General features: G+C 41.9%; 2 protein-coding genes across 2 annotated transcripts in view; one reads left to right on the top strand and one right to left on the bottom strand.

Annotated features, from left to right (window-relative positions):
• LOC143766330 (uncharacterized) overlaps window positions 1-25,793 on the top strand; it is a 1,024,462-nt gene that overhangs the window by 233,238 nt on the left and 765,431 nt on the right. The gene's annotated exons all lie outside the window — the stretch shown is intronic.
• LOC143766352 (uncharacterized) lies at window positions 819-25,793 on the bottom strand. Its single transcript, XM_077253974.1, has 7 exons — window positions 25,747-25,793; window positions 18,839-18,988; window positions 18,548-18,709; window positions 18,340-18,463; window positions 18,159-18,256; window positions 17,870-17,960; window positions 819-3,100 (listed from the first exon to the last, which is right to left on the bottom strand). Exons 1-7 carry the CDS (start codon window positions 25,771-25,773, stop codon window positions 1,824-1,826), a joined length of 1,929 nt encoding a protein of 642 aa, XP_077110089.1. The 5' UTR covers window positions 25,774-25,793; the 3' UTR covers window positions 819-1,823.

Raw genomic sequence — 25,793 nt, 5'->3', positions numbered from 1 at the left:
CTTATCTCCTCTTCCCACAATCGCATACAAGATTTCTCTCGCGCATCACCCCTACTCTGGAACTCTCTACCACAACATATCACACTCTCACCTACCATCGAAACCTTCAAAAAGAACTTGAAGACCTACCTCTTCCGGCAAGCCTACAACCTGCAGTAACCACCGATCGACCAAACCACTGCACAACCAGCTCTATCCTGACCTACTGTATCCTCACCCATCCCTTGTAGATTGTGAGCCCTCGTGGGCAGGGTCCTCTCTCCTGTACCAGTTGTGACTTGTATTGTTCAAGATTATTGTACCTGTTTTTATTATGTATACCCCTCCTCACATGTAAAGCGCCATGGAATAAATGGCGCTATAATAATAATAATAATAATTGCAAAAAAAGTGCAATTCCACAATTTATTTTTGGATTTTTTTTACCATGTTCACTAAATGCTAAAACTGACCAGCCAGTATGATTCTTCAGACCGTAACGAGTTCACTGACACCAAATATGTCTAGGCTCTTTTTACTTTAAGTGGTAAAAAAAATTCAAAAGTTTGTAGAAAAAAAAAAAAGTGTTGCCATTTCCAAGACCCGTAGCATCTCTATTTTTTGGGATCTGGGGCCGGGTTAGGGCTTATTTTTTGTGCGCCGATCTGAAGTTTTTATTTATATCATTTTGGTGTGCAGTCGACCTTTTAATCACTCATTATTGCATTTTATTGCTAGGTTACAGCGACCAAAAAAAAGTAATTCTGGTGTTTTGATTTTTTTCTCACAAAGCCGTTTAACAATTGGATTAATTCTTTTTATATATTGATAGATGGGCAAATTCTGACAGCGGCGATTCAAACATTTGTACATTTGATTTTTGTTTATTTTTTTATTTTGAATGGGGCGAAAGGGGGGTGATTTGAACTTTTATATTTTTTTATTTTTTGAAAATTTTAAAAAACTTTTTTTTAACTTCTTTACTTGCTTCAATAGTCCCCATGGGAGACTAGAAGTTGCGATTATCCAATCGCTTGTGCTACATAGAGCAGGACTGCAACCCTGCTCTATGTATCAGATATGCTCACTTGCTATGACCGCTGGGTGGCACTCAAAGCTGTCTGGCTATGACAATCACAGGGGTCTCATGCTCACTCTGGGTTGTCATGTCAACCCATCAGCGACCAGTGGTCATGTGACATGGGTGCCGATAGGAGGAGGAAATTGCGCAGTTCCTGGGAGTTCATGTTAAATGCTGCTGTCAGAGTTTTACAACGGCATTTAACATGTTAACAGCCATGGGTAGATAGCGATTCCACCCACGGATGTTAGGGGCACATGTCAGCTGATCAAATCAGCTGTCATGTGCCAGAAAAGGTGCGGGCTCATCGTCGGAGCCAGCACCAAACAGGGGGAGGCGTCCAATGACGGACTCTGCCCGTCATTGGATGTTAAGAGGTTAAACAGACTGTTTATTTGCTGGCTGTGAAGATCCAGTCTTTGCTTATGAGCATTATGGTAGCCCAAAACTTGTACGACATCATCCTCTAATCTCTGTATGAGTGTTTTTATTTTAACAAGGCCAAACATGAGGAATAACAAATGGCTATCCTCATAGTGGATAATCCCTTTTACGAAAATACAATTTTCGGTTAAAACAGTTCCAATATTATGAACATGAAAAAGGCTTCCCCCCTCTGTGAACTTTTAGAAGACTATTAAGTTGATTTCCGTGTAAAATTTTTCCCGAATTAAGAATATGAAAAAGCCTTCTCCCCTGTGAGAATTCTTTGGTGACTAAGAAGAGATGATTTACTAACAAAACATTTCTCACATGCTGAACATTAAAAAGGCTTCTCCCCTGTGTGACTTCTCTGATGTTTTCTAAGATTTGTTTTCTCAACAAAACATTTCCCACATTCTGAGCAGAAAAAAGACTTCTTCCGTGTGTGGGTTCTTTGGTGTATAACAACATCTGATTTCCGTTTAAAACATTTCCCACATTCTGAACATGAAAAAGGCTTCTCTGCTGTGTGGGTTCTCTGATGGTTATCAAGAAGCCGTTTCCAGCTAAAACATTTCTCACATTCTGAACATGGAAAAGGCTTCTCCCCTGTGTGGATTCTGTGGTGTCTAACAAGATCTGATTTCAGGTTGAAATGTTTCTCGCATTCTGAACAGGAAAAAGGTTTCTCCCCTGTGTGGGTTCTCAGGTGTATAACAACATCTGATTTCCGTTTAAAACATTTCCCACATTCTGAACATGAAAAAGGCTTCTCTCCTGTGTGAGTTCTCTGGTGGTTATCAAGATGCACTTTCTGGTTAAAACATTTCCCACATTTTGAACATGAAAAAGGCTTCTCCCCTGTGTGTATTCTTTGGTGTATGACAACATCTGATTTCCATTTAAAACATTTCCCACATTCTGAACATGAAAAAGGCTTCTCTCCTGTGTGGGTTCTCTGGTGGTTATCAAGATGCACTTTCTGATTAAAACATTTACCACATTCTGAACACGAAAAAGGCTTCTCCTCTGTGTGGGTTCTCTGGTGTATAACAACATATGATTTCCGCTTAAAATACTTCGCACATTCTGAACACGAAAAAGGCTTCTCCCCTGTGTGGGTTCTCTGGTGGTTATCAAGATGCACTTTCTGGTTAAAACATTTCCCACATTCTGAACATGAAAAAGACTTGTCCTTTGTGTGGGTGTTCTGGTGGCTATCAAGAGGCGCTTTCTGGTTAAAATATTTCCCACATTTGAAACAAGAAAAGCTATTCTTCGCTGTGTGAATTTTTTGATGTTTAAGAAATGACTTTTCGAGGGGAAAACTATTTCCACATTCTGAAACTGAAAATGGTTTCTTTGCTTTAGGAGCAGTTCGTTTTTGAATGCTTATTTTGTGACTTTGATTTTCCTTAGTAGTTGGTAATGAATCAGAAGACAGGACTTGTTTCAAAGGACCAGATGACAGATCGTTGCTGTGAAAGGATGATGGTTTATCTGGAGTATTGGTATTCACTTCAATTGTATCCTGTGGGATCTTTAGATCATCTAGATCATCTGATTTAAAAATTGAAGATGTCAGCTGTCCCTGTGATCTCCAGGTACAGTCATCTGCTAAAAATGAAACCAATTGTTATTTTTCAATAAAATATCATAAAATTTTATATTTTTGATCATTTCTACTTAAACTGTCAGTAAAAATATCAAGTTATGCAAAAATATTGAACTATTCATCAAGACAATGACAGTTCTCAGTCTAACAGTTCAACCTCATAGGATGAACTGCTTTTTCATTCTGCCTCCCAACTATGGAATAAAAAGCCACCAAACAATGTTATGTATGGACAAATAATACCAATAAAAACTTCTATTTATCTCACAAGGAAAACAAGTCCCCACACAGGTCCATTATCTGTCAGTGGAAAAACAGAGGTTTCCACAATATTATTGGCTTAAAGGCTCTTGAAAAGCAACATGGCTTCCATAGACCAATCCAGCAATATCTGCTCTTCCAAAGTCAAATCTACCCTTCGCTTCTGAGCCTTGCAGTGAGCCCAAACAATATTTAACATCCATGTGTTTGGCATTACTATAGTGAGAAGAACCCACTTCATTTACGATGTGTGCATCTCCTGGAGCACAATCTTGGCACTATGTGTTGGGTAATAAAATAGTAAAAGTGCAATTTTCACTCTCCAACATCCACTGCATGCTAACATCTGAAAAGTGGCTGTGGAGTCAAAATATTCCCTACTTCTAAAGATTATTTCATTTGGGGTTATAATTTCCAAAATGTTGTCACTTTATGGGAATATCTAATGCTCTAGTTTTCTGCACTTTTGTCACATTAGGTCTTCTTGCACATAGCGTGTCCCATCTCCTCTGGAATCTGCACCTGCGATGTCTGCTTCTGTCACCAGGAGCCACCTTATTCATTCTGAAGGCAGCGCTGATAGTGGAGGAGACATGGGAACCAGAAGATTCCAGAGAATTTTGAAAATAATTTGTAAGGTGCACTTGTTTCCTATTATTCTTTGTGAAGAATTCCAAAGTTATCACCACATAAAGTGACACATGTCAAATTTGAAAAATGGGCACTAATAAGCAACACAAAACTGGCTGCCGGAAGCTGTTAAATCAGAGCATTTTGGACACTAACTACTGTAGTCAAAAACTGAGTACAGACAACAAAACATTCACTGAAATGATAAAATGCAACAGTCTTCTTAAATTAAAAATGAGTAACTAGTGGTGAAACCTCTCTGGGGTAATTAGGGTATGGGGCTAGATGGCTCTTGGCAATCTAAACTATTGTAAGGGCCAATATTTTCTGTCAGAGGAATTTGAAGAGGAAATATTGGACATTTAAACTAGAACTACTGGTGTAGTCATTTTGACTATTTTCATTTTTTATTTCTCTTCTGTGACTACATTTTTCGGAATTCCGGCTTGAGACTCAGTGACTTTTCCTAAAATAGGATGTTAAAAAAGATTTTGTGACAATAAATAATTTTGGTGAAAAAATTGCGCTTTTTTTTCACAATTTACCTTAACTACTAAAGGTAGTCATTTTGACTACCTACTATATTTTGCTGTCCTTTTGCCACTAAATGTTGCTGTAAAGTTTTGTGCATAATTTATTCACTGTATCTTATTTACCCTGGCGTTCATATAGATGTAGTTCAATTCAGATGGCAACTTTTCCTTGTGTTAGGCTACTTTCACACTAGCGTCGGTACGGACCCGATGCAGTGCGTCAGGCCGACGCATCCTGTGAAATCAAATCACAACGGGGGCAGCGGATGTGTGAAAGTAGCCTTATCCAAGATCACCTACCATAGCACTGACCTCAGAGAGAAGAGGTGCAGTGTAAAGCATGGGAAACATAATCCAATTTGGTTATAATCCAATCCCTGTGTCATGCATACTGTGTAATGCTGAACTGAAAAGAGTTTGTTTGAAATACTGTAAGAAGGGTGTTGTTTTTCTCTGGTCCTAAGCAGTAGACAGTAGTCTGGATAGTGAGTTTACTTTCAGTTCAGCTGAAGAGACAAAGCGAACACATGCAGACATAAGAGCTCAAAAAACTCATACAAGTATATAGCAGATGAAAAATCAGAAAAAAAACATTCCAAAGCATTACTGTTGGATCTCACAATAATAATACATTAAAAATATTAATAAATAACCACAAATGAAACTCTATAAATAAATAAAAACAAGTCAGTAGTCAAAATGACTACATTCAGTAGTTCTAGTCGGGGTCACGAGTTCAGTAGTTCTAGTGTTAAAGATAACTTTTATAATAGTGCTTAGCTGAGGTGTCTTAGGCCAGTTTCACACGTCAGTGGCTCCGGTACGTGAGGTGACAGTTTCCTCACGTACCGGAGCCACTGACACACGTAGACCCATAAAAATCAATGCATCTGTTCAGATGTCATTGATTTTTTGCGGACCGTGTCTCCGTGTGCCAAACACGGAGACATGTCAGTGTTCGTGGGAGCGCACGTATTACACGGACCCAATAGAGTCAATGGGTCCGTGTAAAACACGGACCTCACACGGACATTCTCCGTCTGGGGTCCGTGTGCATGCAGGAGACAGCGCTACAGTAAGCGCTGTCCCCCCCCACATGGTGCTGAAGCCGCGATTCATATGTTCCCTGCAGCAGTGTTTGCTGCAGAGAAAATATGAATAACAGTGTTTAAAATAAAGATCTATGTGTCCGCCGCCCCCCACCCCCTGTGCGCCCCCCCGCTGGTCAGAAAATACTTACCCAGGTCCCCCGTCGGCTGTCGCTCCTTCCTGGTCTGGCCGCGGCTTACTGTATGCGGTCACGTGGGGCCGCTCATTTACAATCATGAATAGTCGGCTCCGCCCCTATTGGAGGTGGAGCCACATATTCATGAGTGTAATCGACCGCATACAGTAGAGAAGCCGCGGCCAGACCAGGAAGGAGCGACAGCCGACGGGGGACCCGGGTAAGTATTTTCTGACCAGCGGGGGGGCGCACAGGGGGTGGGGGGGCGGCGGACACATAGATCTTTATTTTAAACACTATTATTCATATTTTCTCTGCAGCAAACGCTGCTGCAGGGAACATATGAATCGAGGCTTCAGCACGATGCAGAGTGGGTACCACATGCTCCGTGTGGTACCCACTCGCCATACGGGCGGCACACGTGTGCCGCACATATGGCCTACGTGAGTTCCCAGGCACACGGACACGGATAACTCCGGTACCGATTTATTCCGGTACCGGAATTATCTGGACGTGTGGGACAGCCCTTAAATTTAGATCTCGGGCATTTGGCAGAAGAAATAGAGACCTCTTTTAAAGAAACCAGCGAGTTGTAGACTCACATAAGTGAGGCAGGCCAATCCCACCACAATCAAACTATCATACAGAATGAAAAGCACAGAATATGAACGGCACTAGGTGTTAACGCAGCAGGTGGTGTAACTGCAGCCCGAGGATTCCACTGTAAGACTCCTATAGCACGTATATAGTCTGCAATGTTCGGGTGGTGCTCAGCATAAAAAGCAGTGAATAAATGTCAAAGGAAAAAAAAAAGAAGAGGAAATGCGGCACTCACCCAGATGAATTGCGAATCAAAGTCCTTTATTCATCATAACATGACAACGGACATAGCAAGGAGAGGTGGCTGGGAGAGATCATAGAGAGAGATCACGATCGTAGTCCTGTTCTTTCTCCCCGCACCGCTGATCTCTCCTAGCCACCTCTCCTTGCTATGTCTGTTGTCATGTTATGATGAATAAAGGACTTTGATTCGCAATTCATCTGGGTGAGTGCCGCATTTCCTCTTTTTTTTTTTTTTTTTTTTCCTTTGACATTTATCATACAGAATGAACCTGTAAAAACATTTTTTTTTAAATTCTATGTTGCACCTTTAACCCCTTTCTGACCTCGGACGGGATAGTACGTCCGAGGTCAGAAGCCCCTCTTTGATGCAGAGCTCCGACGGTGAGCCTGCATCAAAGCCAGGAAATGTCAGCTGTTTTGAACAGCTGACATGTGCCCGCAATAGGCGCGAGCAGAATCGCGATCTGCCCGTGCCTATTAACTAGTTAAATGCCGCTGTCAAACGCAGACAGCGGCATTTAACTACCGCATGCGGCCGGGCGGCCGGAAATGAGCGCATCGCCGACCCCCGTCACGTGATCGGAGGTCAGCGATGCTTCAGTATTGTAACCATAGAGGTGCGTGAGACCTCTATGGTTACAGATCCCCGGCAGCTGTGAGCGCCACCATGTGGTCGGCGCTCACAGCACACCTGATTTTCTGCTGCATAGCAGCGAACATCAGATCGCTGCTATGTAGCAGAGCCGATCGCGTTGTGCCTGCTTCTAGCCTCCCATGGAGGCTATTGAAGCATGGCAAAAGTAAAAAAAAAATTAAAAAAAATGTGAAAAAAATTTAAAAAATACAAAAGTTTAAATCACCCCCCTTTCGCCCCAATCAAAATAAATCAATAAAAAAAAATCAAACCTACACATATTTGGTATCGCCGCGTTCAGAATCGCCCGATCTATCAATAAAGAAAAAGCATTAACCTGATCGCTAAACAGCGTAGCGAGAAAAAAATTTGAAACGCCAAAATTACGTTTTTTTGGTCGCCGCGACATTGCATTAAAATGCAATAACGGGCGATCAAAAGAACATATCTGCACCAAAATGCTATCATTAAAAACGCCAGCTCGGCACGCAAAAAATAAGCCCTCAACTGACCAGATCATGAAAAATGGAGACGCTATGAGTAGCGGAAAATGGCGCAATTTTATTATTTTTTTTAGCAAAGTTTGGAATTTTTTTTCACCACTTAGGTAAAAAATAACCTAGTCATGTTAGGTGTCTATGAACTCGTAGTGACCTGGAGAATCATAATGGCAGGTCAGTTTTAGCATTTAGTGAACCTCGCAAAAAAGCCAAACAAAAAACAAATGTGGGATTGCACTTTGTTTGCAATTTCACTGCACTTGGAATTTTTTTCCCGTTTTCTAGTACACGCCGTGCTAAAACCAATGATGTCGTTCAAAAGTACAACTCGTCCTGCAAAAAATAAGCCCTCACATGGCCAAATTGACGGAAAATTAAAAAAGTTATGGCTCTGGGAAGGAGGGGAGTGAAAAACGAACACGGAAAAATGAAAAATCCCAAGGTCATGAAGGGGTTAACAACAACATATGTTTGAGGGGAGAGCTCCAACACTAAACAGGAGTTGCACTCATTTATGGTGGACAATTGGAGCTACTATGAGTCCTGACCAGAAGAGTGGAGAAATTATTAGTGCTCCCCATTTCAGGAGAGATTGTGCAGTAATCTGAATTTCTTAGGATTGAAAACATAATATAATTTAGGATGTGTAGTGAATCCATGATACCATGGCCCGAGCCATGCCAACTAAAGATGAGCGAGTGTGCTCATTACTCGAGTTTTCCGAGCATGCTCATTACTCGTGTTTTCCGAGCCTGCTCGGGTGTTCTCCGAGTATCTTGGTCATGCTCTGAGATTATGTTTGAGTCGCCACAGCTGCATGATTTGTGGCTGCTAGACAGCCTGAATACATGTGAGGATTCCCTAACAAACAGACAATCCCCACATGTATTCAGGCTGTCTAGCAGCCGCAAATCATGCACTCAAACATAATCTCCACGCACACCCAAGATACTCGGAGAACAGCCGAGCATGCTCAGAAAACTCAAGTAATGAGCACAAGTGCTCATCACTAATGCCAACACATCTCCTGCAGGAATGAATAAATGTACTGTGGATAAGGAAAGTATTCAGTTCTCTTTAAATTTTTCACTGTTTCATTGCAGCCATTTGGTAAATTAAAAAAGCTAATTTCTCATTAATGTACTCTGCACCCCATCTTGACTGAAAAAAACACAGAAATGTAGACATTTTTGCAAATTTATTAACAAAGACAAACTGAAATATTACATGGTCAAATATTACATGGGAATGATGTAACAAGTTTTTCACACCTGGATTTTGGGATTCTCTGCCATTATTCCTTGCAGATCCTCTCCAATTCCATCAGGTTGGATGATGAGCATTGGTGGACAGCCATTTTCAGGTCTCTCCAGAGATGCTCAATTGGGTTTAGGTCAGGGCTCTGGCTGGACCAGTCAATAATGGTCACAGAGTTGTTCTGAAGCCACTCCTTTGTTATTTTAGCTGTGTGCTTAGGGTCATTGTCTTCATGAAAGGTGAACTTTCAGCCAAGTCTGAGGTCCAGAGCAGTCTGGAAGAGGTTTTCATCCAGGATATCTCTGTACTTGGCAGAATTCATGTTTCCTCCACACATACAGCATAGAATTATCACCAAAAAGGTCTATCTTCGTCTGATCAGACCAGAGAATCTTATTTCTCATAGTCTGGGAGTCCTTCATGTGTTTTTTATCAAACTCTATGCGGGCTTTCATATTTCTTGCACTGAGGAGAGGCTTCCATCGGGTCACTCTGCCATAAAGGCCCAACTGGTGGAGGGCTGCAGTGATAGTTGACTTTGCGGAACTTTCTCCCATCTCCCTAGTTCATCTCTAGAGCTCAGCCACAGTGATCTTGGGGTTCTTCTTTACCACTTTCACCAAGGCTCTTCTTCCACGATTGCTCAGTTTGGCTGGACAGCCAGGTCTAGAAAGACTTCTGCTGGTCCCAAACGTCTTCCATTTGAGGATTATGGAGGCCACTGTGCTCTTAGGAACCTTGAGTACTGCAGAAATTCTTTTGCAACCTTGGCCAAATCTGTGCTTTGCCACAATTCTGTCTCTGAGCTCCTTGGCCAGTTCCTTTGACTTCATGATTCTCATTTGGTCTGACATGCACTGTGAGCTGTGAGGTCTGAGGGCTTGTTCACACGATCCTTTTTTCGCTGCGGATTTTTCAGGTCCTGATTTGTGAAAACCGCAGTGCAAAACCTGCGGTGGTTTTCACTGCGGTTTTCAGTCCTTTTTCTACTGCGGGTTTCCAGCTGCATTTTCCTATTGGTGCAGGTGGAAACCCGCTGCGGAATCCGCAGAAAGAATTGACATGCTACTTCTTTTTTTCCGCTGAAAATCCGCGCTGATTTTCAAGCCGAAAAAAGGATAGTGGGCACAGCGGATTTCGTTTTCCATAGGGTAACATTGTACTGTACCCTGCATGGAAAACGTCTGCGGATCCGCAGCTGCAAATCCGCTGCGGATCCGCAGCGAAAACCGCATCGTGTGAACATAGCCTTATATAGACAGGTGTCACACGCCTTTCCAAATCAAGTCCTATCAGTTTAATTAAACACAGCTGAAATCCAATGAAGGAGTAGAACCATCTCAAGGAAGATCACAAAGAAATGGACAGCATGTGACTTAAATATGAGTGTCTGAGCAAAGGGTCTGAATACTTATGACCATGTGATATTTCAGTTTTTCTTTTTTAATAAATATGCAAAAATTTCTACATTTCTGTTTTTTTCAGTCAAGATTGGGTGCAGAGTTGTGATGAACGAGTATACTCGTTACTCGGGTTTCCCCGAGCATGCTCGGGTGGTCTCCAAGTATTTGGATGTGCTCGGAGATTTAGTTTTCCTGACTGAAGCTGTATGATTTGCGACTGCTAGACAGCTTGAATACATATGGGGGTTGCCTGTTTGTTAGGGAATTCCCACATGTGTTCAGCCTGTCTAGTAGTCGCAAATCATGCAGTTGCAGCAACGAAAACTAAATCTCCGAGCACATACAAACACTCGGAGACCAGCCAAGCATGCTCGGGGAAACCCGAGTAATGAGTATACTCACTCATCAATAGTGCAGAGTGTACATCAATGAGAAAAAAATGAACCTTTTTGAATTTACCAAATGGCTGCAATGAAACAAGGAGTAAAAAATTTAAAGGGGTCTGAATACTTTCCATACCCACTGTATATTACAGTTTAGAGATACACTCACTGGCCACTTTATTAGGTACACCTGTCCAACTTCTTGTTAACACTTAATTTCTAATCAGCCAATCACATGGCGGCAACTCAGTGCATTTAGGCATGTAGACATGGTCAAGACAATCTCCTGCAGTTCAAACCGAGCATCAGTATGGGGAAGAAAGGTGATTTGAGTGCCTTTGAACGTGGCATGGTTGTTGGTGCCAGAAGGGCTGGTCTGAGTATTTCAGAAACTGCTGATCTACTGGGATTTTCACGCACAACCATCTCTAGGGTTTACAGAGAATGGTCCGAAAAAGAAAAAAAATCCAGTGAGCGGCAGTTCTGTGGGCGGAAATGCCTTGTTGATGCCAGAGGTCAGAGGAGAATGGGCAGACTGGTTCGAGCTGATAGAAAGGCAACAGTGACTCAAATCGCCACCCGTTACAACCAAGGTAGGCCTAAGAGCATCTCTGAATGCACAGTGCGTCGAACTTTGAGGCAGATGGGCTACAGCAGCAGAAGACCACACCGGGTACCACTCCTTTCAGCTAAGAACAGGAAACTGAGGCTACAATTTGTACAAGCTCATCGAAATTGGACAGTAGAAGATTGGAAAAACGTTGCTTGGTCTGATGAGTCTCGATTTCTGCTGCGACATTCGGATGGTAGGGTCAGAATTTGGCGTAAACAACATGAAAGCATGGATCCATCCTGCCTTGTATGGAGCATCTTTGGGATGTGCAGCCGACAAATCTGCGGCAACTGTGTGATGCCATCATGTCAATATGGTCCAAAATCTCTGAGGAATGCTTCCAGCACCTTGTTGAATCTATGCCACGAAGAATTGAGGCAGTTCTGAAGGCAAAAGGGGTCCAACCCGTTACTAGCATGGTGTACCTAATAAAGTGGCCGGTGAGTGTATATCATGGCACAGGAGTAATGGTTTTAAGCACTTTATCGTGATCCTATTTGAAGTTAGTTTAAAAAGGAAATGAAAAGTCAGGATAAAGGGAAACTCTTATTGTACAGAAATTCACAATTGGTTCTCACTGCACATTTAACCCCTTCCCGACATGCGCCGTACTAGTACTGCGCTGCCGGCACTGCATTACTGACAGCCGCAGTACTAGTACGGCGCCCCGATCACCGCGGTCTCGCGCTGAGCGCCGCGGTGATCGGGTGCGGGTGTCAGCTGTATATGACAGCTGACACCCCGCAGCAATGCCCACGATCGGCGCTGTCGCCGATCGCGGGCATTTAACCCCTCTGATGCCGCTGTCAATAGTGACAGCGGCATAGAGGGGGATCGCGCAGGGACGGGGGCTCCCTGCGCTCTCCCACCGGAGCAGCGCGATCTCATCGCGCTGCTCCGGTGACCTGGAAGGAGTCCCCGGATCCAAGATGGCCGCGGGACTCCTTCCGGGTCATAAGATGACCCTGCTTGCCGGCGTCTGCTGAGAATCCTCATAGCAGGCGCCGGCAAGCCTGTGGAACGTGCCTGTCACATCGGTGATCAGACAGAGTGCTGTGCACACTGTCTGATCAACGATCTGTGATGTCCCCCCCCGGGACAAAGTAAAAAAGTAAAAAAAAAAATTTTCCACATGTGTAAAAAAAAAAAAAAAAAAAAAAATTCCTTAATAAAGAAAAAATATATATATATATATATTCCCATAAATACATTTCTTTATCTAAATAAAAAAAACACCACACAATAAAAGTACACATATTTAGTATCGCCGCGTCCGTAACGACCCCACCTATAAAACTATATCTCTAGTTAACCCCTTCAGTGAACACCGTAAAAAAAAAAAAAAAAAACGAGGCAAAAAACAACGCTTTATTCTCATACCGCCAAACAAAAAGTGGAATAACACGCGATCAAAAAGACGGATATAAATAACCATGGTACCGCTGAAAACGCCATCTTGTCCCGCAAAAAAAAAGCCGCCATACAGCATGATCAGCAGAAAAATAAAAAAGTTATAGCTCTCAGAATAAAGCGATGCAAAAACAATTATTTTTTTATATAAAATAGTTTTTATTGTGTAAAAGCGCCAAAACATAAAAAAATTACATAAATGAGGTATCGCTGTAATCGTACTGACCCGAAGAATAAAACTGCTTTATCCTTTTTACCAAACTCGGAACGGTATAAACGCACCCCCTAAAAGAATTTCAGGAATTGCTGGTTTTTGTTCATTCCACCTCCCAAAAATCGGAATAAAAAGCGATCAAAAAATGTCATGTACCCGAAAATGGTACCAATAAAAACGTCAACTCGTCCCGCAAAAAACAAGACCTAACATGACTCTGTGGACCAAAATATGGAAAAATTATAGCTCTCAAAATGTGGTAACGCAAAAACTATTTTTTGCAATAAAAAGCGTCTTTTAGTGTGTGACGGCTGCCAATCATAAAAATCCGCCCAAAAAACGCTATAAAAGTAAATCAAATCCCCCTTCATCACCCCCTTAGTTAGGGAAAAATAATAAAATTTTAAAAAATATATTTATTTCCATTTTCCCGTTAGGCTACTTTCACACTAGCGTCGGTACGGGGCCGTCGCGCTGCGTCGGCCCGACATACCGACGCATACTGTGCAAGCGCCGCACAACGGGGGCAGCGGATGCTGTTTTTCCACGCATCCGCTGCCCCATTGTGAGGTGCGGGGAGGTGGGGGCGGAGTTCCAGCCGCGCATGCGCGGTCGGAAATGGTGGACCGTCAGCACAAAAAAAGTTACATGTAACGTTTTTTGCTGCCGGCGGTCCGCCACAACACGACGCAACCGTCGCACGACGCTTGCGACGTGTGTCAATACGTCGCTAATGTTAGTCTATGGGGAAAAAATGCATCCTGCAGATGACTTTGCAGGATGCGTTTTTTCGCCAAAACGACGCATTGCGACGTATGCAAAAAAACGCTAGTGTGAAAGTAGCGCTGGGGTTAGGACTAGGGTTAGGGTTGGGGTTAGGGTTTCAGTTAGAATTGGGGAGTTTTCACTGTTTAGGCACATGAGGGGCTCTCCAGACGCGACATGGCGTCCGATCTCAACGCGTTTGTTTGCGTTAAAAACGCATGCGTTTTTATAGAAAAAAAACAGAACACACACTGAAAAGTCACCCACCACCATCAAGGTGATAAAGGGATCCAAACCCTAACCCTAAACTCATCCCTAACCGTTTAATGAACATTTTCTGACAGTCATAGTGCCACGTATTTCAGTGCCACGTATTTCAGTGCCACGTATTTCAGTGCCACGTATTTCAGTGCCACGTATTTCAGTGCCACGATATTTCAGTGCCACGTATTTAAGTGCCACGATATTTCAGTGAAATACGTGGCACTGAAATATCGTGGCATTTACGTGAAATACGTGGCACTTAAATACGTGGCACTTAAATACGTGGCACTTCAATACGTGGCACTTAAATACGTGGCACTTAAATACGTGGCACTTAAATACGTGGCACTTATATACGTGGCACTTATATACGTGGCACTTATATACGTGGCACTTAAATATCTTGGCATGTACATGAAATACGTGGCACTTATATACGTGGCACTTATATACGTGGCACTTATATACGTGGCACTTATATACGTGGCCACTGAAATATCGTGGCACTTATATACGTATATACGTATATACGTATATAAACGTATTTCAGTGCCACGTATTTCAGTGCCACGTATTTCAGGTTAGGGGTAGGGGTAGGGTTAGGGTTAGGGTTTTTTGTTTTTTTCTTGTTTTCTTGTGTTTTTCTATAAAAACGCATGCGTCTAAAAAAACGCATGCGTTTTACCGCGATTACATGCGTTTTTTCACACATGCGTTTTTTTTAAAAACGCATGCAGATAAAAACGCAAGTGTGAAACCAGCCTTACCCTTGGGAAAATAAAAACATGGGGGCTAAAATATAATTTTCGTGGAAAAAAATATATTTTTTATTTTCGCGGCTCTGCGTGATAAACTGTAGTGAAACACTTGTTGGTTCAAAGTTCTCACAACACATCTAGATAAGTTCCGTGGGGGGTCTAGTTTCCAATATGGGGTCACTTGTGGGGGGTTTCTACTGTTTAGGTACATCAGGGGCTCTGCAAATGCAACATGACACCTGCAGACCAATCCATCTAAGTCTGCATTTCAAACGGCGCTCCTTCCCTTCCGAGCTCTGCCGTGCGCCCAAACAGTGGTCCCCCCCCATATATGGGGTATCAGCGTACTCAGGACAAATTGGACAACAACTTTTGTTGTCCAATTTCTCCTGTTACCCTTGGGAAAATAAAAATGTGGGGGCTAAAATATAATTTTCGTGGAAAAAAAAATATTTTTTATTTTCATGGCTCTGCGTGATAAACTGTAGTGAAACACTTGTTGGTTCAAAGTTCTCACAACACATCTAGATAAGTTCCGTGGGGGGTCTAGTTTCCAATATGGGGTCACTTGTGGGGGGTTTCTACTGTTTAGGTACATCAGGGGCTCTGCAAATGCAACATGACACCTGCAGACCAATCCATCTAAGTCTGCATTTCAAACGGCGCTCCTTACCTTCCGAGCTCTGCCGTGCGCCCAAACAGTGGTTCCCCCCATATATGGGGTATCAGCGTACTCAGGACAAATTGGACAAAAACGTTTGTTGTCCAATTTCTCCTGTTACCCTTGGAAAAATAAAAATGTGGGGGCTAAAATATAATTTTCGTGGAAAAAAAAATATTTTTTATTTTCACGGCTCTGCGTGATAAACTGTAGTGAAACACTTGTTGGTTCAAAGTTCTCACAACACATCTAGATAAGTTCCGTGGGGGGTCTAGTTTCCAATATGGGGTCACTTGTGGGGGGTTTCTACTGTTTAGGTACATCAGGGGCTCTGCAAATGCAACATGACACCTGCAGACCAATCCATCTAAGTCTGCATTTCAAACGGTGCTCCTTCCTTTCCGAGTTCTGCCGTGCGCCCAAACAGTGGTTCCCCCCAATGTATGGGGTATCAGCGTACTCAGGACAAATTGGACAATAACTTTTGTGGTCCAATTTCTCCTGTTACCCTTGGGGGAAAAAAAATTGCGGGCTAAAACATCATTTTGTGGAAAGAAAAAATTATTTTTTGATTTTCACAGCGCTACATTCTAAACTTTAGTGAAACAACTGGGGGTTAAAAGTGCTCACCACACATCTAAATAAGTTCCTTAGGGGGTCTTCTTTCCAAAATGGTGTCACTTGTGGGGGTTTCCACTGTTTAGGCACGTCAGGGGCTCTCCAAACACGACATGGGTTCCGATCTCAATTCCAGCCAATTTTGCATTGAAAAGTCAAATGGCGCTCCTTCCCTTCCGAGCTCCGCCATGCGCCCAAACAGTGGTTTATTTCCATATATGAAGTATCAGCGTACTCAGGACAAATTGCACAACAACTTTTGGGGTCCAATTTATCCTGCTACCCTTGGGAAAATAAAAAATTTGGGGCAAAAGGATCATTTTTTGTGAAAATTAATATTAATTTTTTTTACGGCTCTACATTATAAACTTATGTGAAGCACTTGGAGGTTCAAAGTGCTCACCACACATCTAGATTAGTTCCTTAGAGGGTCTACTTTCCAAAATGGTGTCACTTGTGGGGGTTTCCACTGTTTAGGCACGTCAGGGGCTCTCCAAACACGACATGGGTTCCGATCTCAATTCCAGCCAATTTTGCATTGAAAAGTCAAATGGCGCTCCTTCCCTTCCGAGCTCTGCCATGTGCCCAATCAATGGTTTACCCCAACATGTGGGGTATCGGCGTACTCAGGACAAATTGTACAACAACTTTTTGGGCCAATTTCTCCTGTTACCCTTGGTAAAATAAAACAAATTGGATCTGAAGTAAAAATTTTGTGAAAAAAAAGTTAAATGTTCAATTTTTTTTAAACATTCCAAAAATTCCTGTGAAGCACCTGAAGGGTTAATAAACTTTTTGAATGTGGTTTAGAGTACCTTGAGGGGTGCAGTTTTTAGAACGGTGTCACTTTTGGACATTTTCTGTCATGTAGACCCCTCAAAGTCACTTCAAGTGTGAGGTGGTCCGTAAAAAAAATGGTTTTGCAAATTTTGTTGCAAAAATGAGAAATCGCTGGTCAACTTTTAACCCTTATAACTCCCTAACGAAAAAAAATTATGTTTCCAAAATTGTGCTGATGTAAAGCAGACATGTGGGAAATGTTGTTTATTAACTATATTATGTGATATAACTCTCTAATTTAAGGGCATAAAAACGAAAAATTTGAAAATTGCTAAATTTTCATAATTTTTGACAAATTTCTGTTTTTTTCACAAATAAATGCAAGTCATATCGAAAAAGTTTTACCACTATCATAAAGTACAATATGTCACGAGAAAACAATCTCAGAATCACCAGGATCCGTTGAAGCGTTTCAGAGTTATGACCTCATAAAGTGACAGTGGTCAGAATTGTAAAAATTGGCCGTGTCACTTAGGTGAAAACAGGCTTTGGGGTGAAGGGGTTAATATTGTTGATCATAAAAGCGAAGTTTGGCCAGAAAGACTGGACCTGGTCTTGTAGGGACCATATGAGCATATTCAGCAGCACAGAAGGGAGAGAAAGTAGATTCATCCAATAAGATATCAGGGATTTAGGAAGCCAATAGCATCATTACCCTCCACTTTCTCTAAAAGGCCCATCATAATATTTTTCTTCAAGTGATTTTCTAACTTGTCAGCACATTCTACGTACGCTCTCATTTGGCTTTATAGTTTACAGATCTGGGCAGTTAATGGTCAGCGTTTACTAATCCCAGAGGATAGGTGGATCCTCCAGGTTGTAAGGTCTATAGAAAAGGGCTTTCAATGTCCAAAGTAATTACGGTTGTGATACGGCCGAACTACAAGACCGATAAAGCAGCCACAGCCGGTGAATGAGAACAATCTGTGACTTCTCTGCATTTAGTGGTTACTACTCACCTAGGCAGCCATATGCAGGAATCTCCTCTTTACACTGCTCATCATCCCTCACATATGTCCCTGTAGTATTAATATGGGTCAGATCTTCACCCTGAAACAAATATTGTAAAAGTCACAGACAGATGGAGAAGTCACATCTATAATTAGCTCAATTCCTGCCATCTCCACCGTTCTCATTACACAAGAATAAAACCTATAATGCTAAGGGATAAAACAAAACCGAGCACAAGACCTTCACAGCCATCTACACATCATGGGGGAGATCTCCTGACACCTTCTCTCCATCTACCTGATGATCCTGAGGAATATTGGGATCTTCTTGTTTACAGTCCTGTGGAAGAAGAGGACGGGGACATCTCTCTGGTGTTGTCCTCTTACTGGATAGATCTGGAGGAAACACATACAGGGACTGAATTCATTCTTTACATAGAGATAATTATAGGCTGTGTGTATTTAATCCTGTCTATTACCTGGTGATATGAGGAGCTGGGGGACCTCCATCATGACGTCATTGTACTGATCTTTGTGTCCTTCTAAAAACTCCCACTCGTCCATGGAGAAATAGACAGCGACTTCCTGATATCTTATAGGAACCTGACACATACAATGATACCATCATCCCCCCTGATCCCTTCATAGCATTACTGTATAATGTCCCAGTATTCCCAGCAGTGTCACCTCTCCTGTCAGCAGCTCAATCATCTCATAGGTGAGTTCTAGGATCTTCTGGTCATTGGGGTGAGGCGGAGGCACCGTGATTGGGTTCAGAGGTCTTCCCCATCCCCCGGACACAGGGTCCTGACAGCGCTCACTAGAGGTCTTCTTCATTACTGTGCAATCCTGGTTATGGAGAGACACATTAATAAATCTCACTACAGATATTTCCAGAGTCTTCGCCTCTCCTGTTCTGTCCATCTGTTATTCCCATAAATAAGTATGATGTAATGTGACGTCACCAGAATCTCTCACCTCTCCAGTAAGCTGGAAAAGGATCTCTAGGGTGAGGTGTAATATCCTCTCCACAATCTTGTCTCTGTCCATATCCATCTTTGATGGGTAAATCAGGAAATTTCTCTTATATAGAAGATGTCCACTAGGAGGATCCGATGTTGTAGAGACCTGAATGAGAAGATGAGCCAATGTAACATCATAAAATCCTTTGTAATAATACAATTACTGGAGATAAGGGAAACATATGAGGAGATAGAACGTGTATATGTTGTATTCTCTAGTCTTGTATGGACTGGAACATAAGCTGAATTGCTGACTAAGACATCTTCTCCATGCTCCCAATCACTGTCTATGTTAATTACTGCTTCGGCAGCTGATTAGCTGTAGGAATTACAAGTTTGTTAGGATTGACCAGAAGACACAGAGACTGGCGAGGACCCAAGCACCAATGGTATTTTTATTATTTTCCAACATTCTGTTTTTTTCCCTGACATCTACTAATAAAACATATGTATTTTAAGTCATAGACAGCAAGCAGTTTCTTCCTCGGAGTCGGCAGCTGAATATATTCCTCATAGACTCATCTTCCATAACACTAATTCTCGTCTCATTTACCGACACTGGAATCGGCATTAGCAATACTGCAGTAGATATTCATTACACGTGACAGGAAAAATAACTACTTCATGATGAGGATGACATCTTCATCTCCTACTACGGCTCTAGAAACGTATTAGTCCAGAGTCCGTCACTGACTCCATCACCACCGGCCGTCTATATGAAGGTTTCCGGTTGTGAGTTCCGTTCTTGGGCTCCATCCTGTGGTTGCAAATGGTATTTTTGGGAGTTCTGCTCTTGGGCTCCCTCTGGTGGTTTCAAGTGGAACTTAGCAGCTGCTTTCACTAATCGGTTCCCTGGCCTTGTTATTTAACTGGGCTTTGGGCTGTAGTGGATGCCAGCTGTCAATGTTCCTTCCTGTGGATTCAGTCCTTTCCTGGAAGTTCTCTGTTGGCCAGTCCATTTCAGCTTAAGATAAGTTCTGCTAGTTTTTGGGTGTTTCCCTGCCTATGACCTTTTGTTCAGTTTAAGTTATGTCTCTTTTGTCCAGCTTGTCATCATGAAATATTCCGGCTAGTTGGAAGCTCTGGGGTTGCAGATTTGTCCCTCCACACCGTGAGTCGGTGTGGAGGTTATTTTTGTAAACTCTGCGTGGACATTTAGTTTTTATACTGACCGCACAGTAGCCTTTTCTTTCTCTGTCTATTTAGATAGTAGTGGCCTCCTTTGCTAAAATCTAGTTTCATTTCTGAGTTTGTCATTTCCCTCTACACTCACCGTCAATATTTGTGGGGGGCTATCTTTCCTTTGGGGGTTTCTCTGAGGCGAGATAGTTTTCCGTTTCCATCTTCAGGGGTAGCTAGTTCTTAGGCTGTGAAGAGGCGTCTAGGCAGAGATAGGAACGCTCCACAGCTATTTCTAGTGTTGGTGTTAGGAGTAGGGATTGCGGTCAGTAAAGTTACCACCTCCTCAGAGCTAGTACATTATTTGTTTTACCCACTAGGTCATTTCAGTGCTGCTCCGTAATCACTAGGTCATATAGGTGATTACTGTCTGTAGAGCTGCCACCTCCGCTGAGCTTGTCCATGATTGGTTTTACCCACCAGGTCATCTCAGTACCACTCCGTAACCACCAGGTCATAACAGTTTCCCATCTTCCCCGCACTGTAATCTTCTATCACGTTAGATCTCAAGTCTGATTCACACACAGAAGTTTGAGACTTTTATAAAAGCTTTTTGTAAGAACATCAAGACAGGAATTATTTGATGCCAATTTCTCCATGTAGACTTCCATATATTACATGAAAAACACCAAAAAAAAGCCATGTGTGAAAATATTCCAAAAATAATTGTAGTGAAGTGTTGAGGCGCCAAATGGAAAGTTTTTACCCAGGATATGGACACCTTGAACCAATGTTACAACCTCCACTATAATAAATCTTCAGGGTGGTGCATAGACGTGAGACTTTTGAATTTTTTCTATACATTAAAGAACATTGGCAGAACGGTGGACATATATTAGGATGGGGCAAGGATGAGGGACATATACTCCAGGATGAGGGACATATATACATATAACTCAGGATGGGGATGGGCTCTGTCCCAATTTTGCACTGGGGCCCATCAGACTCTAGCTATGCCTCTGGTATTTGGACACCTTAAAAACAGTAAAGATTTGATCTGCACTATGGGATCATAGCAGGTGACAGCCTCAGCTTTGCTGCATTTTACACCTTCAGCTCTGCAGCCTACAAGTCTCACATCTTACATTTCACATCCTCAGTTCTTGCAGATTTAACAACCTTTTTTTTTTTACATGACACCATTCTGCTATATCTGACACCCTCTGCCCTCAGCTCTACAACAAACTATTTGCAGTTTCTTCTGAAATAGTAACCTTACCCGCATTTGATATTCTCAGTTTGGGATATCTGACAAATTGAGATTTTATTACATCTGACAACCTCAACTTTATTTATTCTGACAAGTTGGCCCAAGTTTTTAATGAGGCCTTCCTCCACGTCTCATCATCCACCGCCACTAGATCACCAGGGTTAACATGTTCCGTGCTGCTACAGTCAGTCAATTTTTTGGCAAGGGTGTCTATGATCCCCATAAAATATTTTTAAAAAATGTTCCCCCTATAGGGAAATGTTTGTCAGCCCATGCACTTAGTGTATGAGCATTGCGAGTCTTGGAGACCTGCTCCTTTGTAATGGGACAGTATTATAGGAGGCCCTCCTACATGTTTCTTGGGGTGCGTGCAAATTTGGGTCAAGGCGGCCCTTGCATTCAATGCATAAGGAAACAGTATGGCAGGACCAACTGAAGAATGTGGTGGGTTTTCCTGTGGCCATCCTGTACCTGGGTTCAAAAGATTCTTGGGGTGCATATGACTTGATAGCAGGGCAGGCCTTGCATTTAATGCAACATTTTTTCAGGAAGCCCTCCTGTATCTCTCGTGAAAGGGGTATTGGGGTGCGTTGTAATTCTTGGCAGCCAAGCCACTCACTGCATAGGCAATAACAGCATAGGAGACCAACTGTTTATGAATATTAATGCTGCCTGATGCCCCTCTAAAAATAGGCTTTGTGACTTTAAGAGTACCCCTTCATAATTGAAACAAGATGTGTCTCTTTATGTGTCACACACCTCATGGCCACCTAGGGTTGTTAAATGTTACAATGACATTTCCCAGTGAATGCATTTGTATTGGTTAAAAGCAATGTTAAAGTTGAAAAAAACGCATCAAAAACGCTGCTTGTGAACATAGCCCAAGTGGTGGAGGAACATTTTGGTCTGGGGATAATTATTTTGCCTTATACACAAGTCATTACCCTATAAAGGATGTACCTTAACATATTTCCCAGCAAAATCCATTTTGGTCTTGTTTTTGTATGTTTTTTGGTGCACCTGTAAAAATGGCGTGAAACTCTAACAACATTGTTACAGCTGTGACCTAGGAGTCAGAAATGCTTCCAGGGGCCATCCCCATGATGTTCCTGTGTCATTTGAGCAGTGTTTCCATCATTTTCAGATGTTTTTAGACCTTAAAGGGACCCCCGGGGGATCGCAGTAAAAATACTCAGGTTTCCCATAAACTTACATTGGGCTCGTTGCTCGGGTCGAGTACCTGAGTATTCCAATTTTCTCGACCCAAGCAACGAGCACCTGAGCATTTTAGTCCTCGCCCATCATTAGTAATGACCACACGGCCACCTCAACACCATTGGAGCTACTACAACCCCCGACCTACTGTCTCCTTCCCCATAATCCTGTAGAATGTAAGCCCGCAAGGCAGGCCCTCTTCCCTCTGTATCAGTCTGTCATTGTTAGTTTTGGTTACTGTAAGTGATATTTGTATTTTGATGTAACCCCGTCTATCGTACAGCACGATGGAATTAATGGTGCTATAAAAATAAATAATAATAAATCTGACATAAAAAAGGACTTGGGGATCCTAGTTAATGATAGTTACCTGGAGCAGCCAGTGCCATGCAGCAGCTGCCAAGGCAAACAGGATCATGGAGTGCATTAAAAGAGGTCTGGATACATATGATGAGAGCATTATACTGCCTCTGTGCAAATTCCTGGTTAGACTGCACATGGAGTACTGTGTAGTTTTGGGCACCGGTGCTCAGGAAGGATATAATGGAATTAGAGCGAGTACAAGGAGGGCAACAAAATTGGGATTGGGGTACTACAATACCCAGAGAGATTAGCAAAATTAGGATTATTTAGTCTAGAAAAATATGACTGAGAGGGCGATCTAATAACCACGTATAAGTATATAAGGGGACAATACAAATATCTCTCAGTGGATCTGTTTATACCAAGGAAGGTGATGGTCACAATGGGACATTCTCTGCGTCTGGAGGAGAGAAGGTTTTTCCACCAACATAGAAGGGGATTCTTTACTGTAAGGGAAATGAATCTGGAATTCTTTGCCTGAGGAGGCGGTCATGGTAAACTCAGCCAAGGCGTTCAAGAGAGGCCTGGATTCTTCCTGGAGCAGAACAATATTGTATCTTACAGTTATGTTCTTTTGAATGATCTGGAGATTTATTCTGGCGGAAAATAGGCTGAACTGGATGGGCAAATGTCTTTTTTCGGCCTTGCTAACTATGTTACTATGTTACAGTAAGATCATGTAATCCTGTGGTAAGGAGAACAGAACAGCTGATTAACTTGAATAAAAAGTGTAACACAACACGCTGCCAACAATCGGTAGCATAGGATGGAGAACAAAAAATTGTATTCGCCATGAATGGATGAATCATTCCAAGTGGCAACCAACTTGGGAACCGCTACATATACTGAAAAGATAGAAGAACAACTATGTCAGCTGTGAAGGTAGATAGTTATGAGTGGTGAAAGTGCCCAGTATCGAGGTCATGGTAATGACCGCACTGCGTGCCAGCAGGGTCTGATAGCCGAAGACAAGCAGGTCAAGAGGCGTGGTCCAAAGAAGCGTGCGCTCCGCTATCCCAAGCCTGGATATATAATGTACTGTCAGTAAATAGAATGGCAAGGGAATGTATAATGGGTACTGGGCCTAATATGTATGGAGATAAACATGAAAAAGGACGCATTATACATATAGAGGGGGAGTGGTGAAGAAAGTGTTTCCTCCATGAGCAACCTATTAATGTGTGTGAATATTAGCGGCGAGCTGTAAAGTGTTAAAGTGCGGATAAACACTTAAGAAAAATGAAAATAAAGGACTACTGCATGCAATATTACTGTGCAAAAAATGGAAAATAATAAAAGTGTGGTTGTGCTGCTAAGTGCTAAGTGAAAATTATCCCAATTGTAAAAGATATTTTTGGCTGTTATTGTGAACAGTTAAGCAAGTTAAAGATTAACCCATTAGTGACAGAGCCAAATTTTAAAAACTGACCAGTCTCACTTTATGTGGTAATAGCTCTGGAACGCTTCTACAAATTCCAGTGATTTTGACAATTGTTTTTTTTTGTGACAAATAATACTTTATGATAATGGTAAATTTAGGTTGATATGTCTTGTGTTTATTTATAAAAAATATCAGAAATTTGACAAAAATTTTAAAAAATTTGCAATTTTCAAACTTTGAATGATTATCCATTTAATTCAGATAGTTATATCATAGCAAAACATTAATAAATAATATTTCCCACATGTCTGTTTTATATTAGCACCATTTGTAAAATGTTATTTTATTTTGTTGGCATTTTAGGAGGTTTAAAAAAATGTAGCAGTAAGTTTTCATTTTTTCATGGAAATTTACTAAAAAATTTTTTTAGGGACCTATGCATGTTTGAAGTGACTTTGGGGGTCCTATATATTGGGGAAACGCCCAAAAGTGATACCTTTTTAAAAACAACACCTCCTGACATACTGAAAACTGCAGTCAGGTAGTTTATTAACCCTTCAGGTGCTTTTCAGGAATTAATTCAAAGTGGCATGATAGGAATGAAAATGTTGATTTTTACTACCTAAATGTCGCTGACTTCTGAAAATGCCGCTATAGCCGGCAGACTCTAAGGCCGCTATTTGCTCATGATTTTCCATGGCAAACATCAGGACCACACAATCATGATCTCAGGGTGCCGATGGGGATGAAGACAGAGCCCTCACACTCTTTTAACCATTTATACAATATAGTCATTATTGGCAGCAGGATCTAAGGGGTTAAACATATATGGACGGTGACAACACTGATCGTAGTTGATGCAGCAAGTTGTCAGCTATAGTGTACAGTCGAAAGCTGCTGGATTGTCACCTGTATGGGGAGGCTGTTCTCTTATTTCTCAGGTCAGTTAAAAGACGTATTGACGGTCATTAAGGGGTTAAATGATCTCTAAAAGGCCTAAAGTTAAAGATGACTCATTTCCTTTGTATTTTAGGCAAATTTACAGTATATATATTGGCAGCTTTTACATTTTAAAAAGTACAAAAAGGAAAAGGGGCTATGAAAAAGTTTGGGCATGCTTGGAGAGTTGTGCGCTCAGATAACTTTGACCCAGGTTTCACAATTTAATTAGCTTGTTAGGGTTGTGGCTTCTTCACTATCATCGTTAGGAAAGGCCAGGTGATGCAAACTTCCCAGCTGTATAAAAACCCAGCCTCCTCTAACCTTGTGCCAAAAAACAGCAGTGATGGGTTCTAAGCAGCTGCCTAGTACTCTGAAAATAAAAACGGTGGAGGTTCACAAAGCAGGAGAAGGATATAAGAAGATAGCAAAGTGTTTTCAAGTTGCTCTTTCCTCAGTTCAAAATGTAATTAAGAAATAGCAATTAGCAGGAACAGTAGAGGTCAAGATAAGGTCTGGAAGATCAAGCAATATATTTCTAATATTAATGCTCCAGTAATGGGAAATCTCCACATACCTTCACTTGCAGAGCTGCATACCACATATACTGTATGACAGTTCTGT

This window comes from Ranitomeya variabilis, chromosome 4 (genome assembly GCF_051348905.1).
Source record: "Ranitomeya variabilis isolate aRanVar5 chromosome 4, aRanVar5.hap1, whole genome shotgun sequence".
Taxonomy (NCBI): Eukaryota; Metazoa; Chordata; class Amphibia; order Anura; family Dendrobatidae; genus Ranitomeya; species Ranitomeya variabilis.
Note: the sequence above shows the minus strand (reverse complement) of the source record. Positions and strands in the feature narration are given on the sequence as shown.